The 4,185-nt window shown below is 41.9% G+C and overlaps 1 protein-coding gene across 3 annotated transcripts in view; it reads right to left on the bottom strand.

Annotated features, from left to right (window-relative positions):
* SLC4A10 (solute carrier family 4 member 10) overlaps positions 1 to 3,351 on the bottom strand; it is a 309,487-nt gene extending 306,136 nt beyond the window's left edge. The window contains exon 1 of one of the 3 annotated variants that reach the window (XM_056535524.1): positions 3,081 to 3,351. In XM_056535524.1, the coding sequence (XP_056391499.1) occupies positions 3,081 to 3,128 (48 nt within the window). In that variant the 5' untranslated portion in view covers positions 3,129 to 3,351. The remainder of the gene's footprint in view (positions 1 to 3,080) is intronic. The other 2 variants (XM_056535523.1, XM_056535526.1) reach the window with 2 other exon arrangements.
* Positions 3,352 to 4,185: the final 834 nt, after the last annotated feature.

Below are 4,185 nucleotides of genomic sequence, written 5' to 3'. Positions count from 1 at the left end.
TGCACCATATATTACAGAATATCTTATACACAGGGATGTGCACCATATATTACAGAATATCTTATACACCAGGGATGTGCACCATATATTACAGAATATTTTATACACAGGGATGTGCACCATATATTACAGAATATTTTATACACCAGGGATGTGCACCATATATTACAGAATATCTTATACACAGGGATGTGCCCCATATATTACAGAATATCTTATACACAGGGATGTGCCCCATATATTACAGAATATCTTATACACCAGGGATGTGCACCATATATTACAGAATATCTTATACACAGGGATGTGCACCATATATTACAGAATATCTTATACACAGGGATGTGCACCATATATTACAGAACATCTTATACACCAGAGATGTGCACCATATATTACAGAATATCTTATACACAGGGATGTGCACCATATATTACAGAATATCTTATACACAGGGATGTGCACCATATATTACAGAATATCTTATACACAGGGATGTGCACCATATATTACAGAACATCTTATACACCATATATTACAGAATATCTTATACACAGGGATGTGCACCATATATTACAGAATATCTTATACACCAGGGATGTGCACCATATATTACAGAACATCTTATACACCATATATCACAGAATATCTTATACACAGGGATGTGCACCATATATTACAGAATATCTTATACACAGGGATGTGCACCATATATTACAGAATATCTTATACACCAGGGATGTGCACCATATATTACAGAATATCTTATACACAGGGATGTGCACCATATATTACAGAATATCTTATACACAGGGATGTGCACCATATATTACAGAATATCTTATACACAGAGATGTGCACCATATATTACAGAATATCTTATACACAGGGATGTGCACCATATATTACAGAATATCTTATACACCAGGGATGTGCACCATATATTACAGAATATCTTATACACCAGGGATGTGCACCATATATTACAGAATATCTTATACACCAGAGATGTGCACCATATATTACAGAATATCTTATAGACAGGGATGTGCACCATATATTACAGAATATCTTATACACCAGGGATGTGCACCATATATTACAGAATATCTTATACACAGGGATGTGCACCATATATTACAGAATATCTTATACACCAGGGATGTGCACCATATATTACAGAATATCTTATACACAGGGATGTGCACCATATATTACAGAATATCTTATACACAGGGATGTGCACCATATTAGACAGGGATGTGCACCATATATTACAGAACATCTTATAGACAGGGATGTGCACCATATATTACAGAACATCTTATACACCAGGGATGTGCACCATATATTACAGAATATCTTATACACAGGGATGTGCACCATATATTACAGAATATCTTATACACCAGGGATGTGCACCATATATTACAGAATATCTTATATACACCAGGGATGTGCACCATATATTACAGAATATCTTATACACAGGGATGTGCATCATATATTACAGAATATCTTATACACAGGGATGTGCACCATATATTACAGAATATCTTATACACAGAGATGTGCACCATATATTACAGAATATCTTATACACCAGGGATGTGCACCATATATTACAGAATATCTTATACACCAGGGATGTGCACCATATATTACAGAATATCTTATATACACCAGGGATGTGCACCATATATTACAGAATATCTTATACACAGGGATGTGCACCATATATTACAGAATATCTTATACACAGGGATGTGCACCATATATTACAGAATATCTTATACACAGGGATGTGCACCATATATTACAGAATATCTTATACACAGGGATGTGCACCATATATTACAGAATATCTTATACACAGGGATGTGCACCATATATTACAGAACATCTTATACACCAGGGATGTGCACCATATATTACAGAATATCTTATACACAGGGATGTGCACCATATATTACAGAATATCTTATACACCAGGGATGTGCACCATATATTACAGAATATTTTATACACAGGGATGTGAACCATATATTACAGAATATCTTATACACCAGGGATGTGCACCATATATTACAGAATATCTTATACACAGGGATGTGCACCATATATTACAGAATATCTTATACACCAGAGATGTGCACCATATATTACAGAATATCTTATACACAGGGATGTGCACCATATATTACAGAATATCTTATACACCAGGGATGTGCACCATATATTACAGAATATCTTATACACAGGGATGTGCACCATATATTACAGAATATTTTATACACAGGGATGTGAACCATATATTACAGAATATCTTATACACCAGGGATGTGCACCATATATTACAGAATATCTTATACACAGGGATGTGCACCATATATTACAGAATATCTTATACACCAGGGATGTGCACCATATATTACAGAATATCTTATATACACCAGGGATGTGCCCCATATATTACAGAATATCTTATACACAGGGATGTGCACCATATATTACAGAATATCTTATACACCAGGGATGTGCACCATATATTACAGAATATCTTATACACAGGGATGTGCACCATATATTACAGAATATCTTATACACAGGGATGTGCACCATGGTTGGGGTTATAATATACATCTAATAGGAAAATGACCTGTGAAGAAATGGAGTCTATACCAAATACGAGGAGATTAATATCATACACGGGACAACAGGAGCAGGCACCATGTTATCATTTATTCTGCACCAAAAGGAAGCCCAGGGTATGCACCACATATGAATATATAAAGGATATAACACCATTACACTGAAATCATACAATAATAACAATATAACACCATTACACTGAAATCATACAATAATAACAATATAACACTACACGTATCCTTTCTGCCACATTATCCTGTCATTGTACATAGAGAAGATGATATCCAGCTCTCCCTGCAGTATGTGCTGGGGCTGTCACTGATTCCTCCATATGACTATATATATCCATGGCTGCTGACTGACTGCAGACCCCATCACAGCCCACATCCAGCCGGGTGCCGGGCACATACATGTACAGGGCATCTTACCGTTGGCAGCAATGGCTCCATCTGTGCCCCTTGGTCCTTGATCTCCATGGCTGAGTGGATGTGTCCCCGCTCTCCGCCGTCTCTGTCAGCTGAGTGCTGCTTAGTATTCGGGTCAGGTAGCTGTGTATGGAGCTGAGGAAATTACACACTCCAGTCCCGGCAGTCACATGGCGCGCTGTGGAGGCTGAGACTGAGGAGCGACCAGGGATGCCACGGGGTGGACCTGCCCCTGCTGTCACTCACTGCACACTGCTGCCACTCACTGCACACTGCTGTCACTCACTGCCCCTGCTGCTACTCACTGCACACTGCTGCCACTCACTGCACACTGCTGCCACTCACTGCACACTGCTGCCACTCACTGCACACTGCTGCCACTCACTGCCCACTGCTGCCACTCACTGCCCTCTGCTGCCACTCACTGCCCACTGCTGCCACTCACTGCCCACTGCTGCCACCCACTGCCCACTGCTGCCACCCACTGCTGTCACCCACTGCCCCTGCTGCTACTCACTGCCCACTGCTGCCACTCACTGCACACTGCTGCCACTCACTGCAGCCACTCACTGCACACTGCTGCCACTCACTGCCCCTGCTGCCACTCACTGCCCCTGCTGTCACTCACTGCACACTGCTGCCACTCACTGCACACTGCTGCCACTCACTGCACACTGCTGCCACTCACTGCACACTGCTGCCACTCACTGCACACTGCTGCCACTCACTGCACACTGCCGCCACTCACTGCACACTGCTGTCACTCACTGCCCCTACTGCTACTCAGTGCACACTGACACTCACTGCCCCTACTGCTACTCAGTGCCCCTACTGCTAATCAGTGCCCCTACTGCTACTCACTGCACACTCACACTCACTGTGCACTGCTGCCCCTACTGCTACTCACTGCACACTGACACTCACTGCACTCTGCTGCTACTCACTGCACACTGCTACTCACTGCACACTGATACTCTCTGCACACTGCTGTCACTCACTGCCCCTACTGCTACTCACTGTGCACTGCTGCCGCTCACTGCACACTGACACTCACTGCCCCTACTGCTACTCACTGCACACTGATACTCACTGCCCCTACTGCTACTCA

The sequence above is a fragment of the Hyla sarda genome, chromosome 8, assembly GCF_029499605.1.
Source record: "Hyla sarda isolate aHylSar1 chromosome 8, aHylSar1.hap1, whole genome shotgun sequence".
Classification (NCBI taxonomy): domain Eukaryota; kingdom Metazoa; phylum Chordata; class Amphibia; order Anura; family Hylidae; genus Hyla; species Hyla sarda.
The sequence above is the reverse complement of the archived record's forward strand: the minus strand, read 5'-3'. Positions and strand labels throughout refer to the sequence as shown.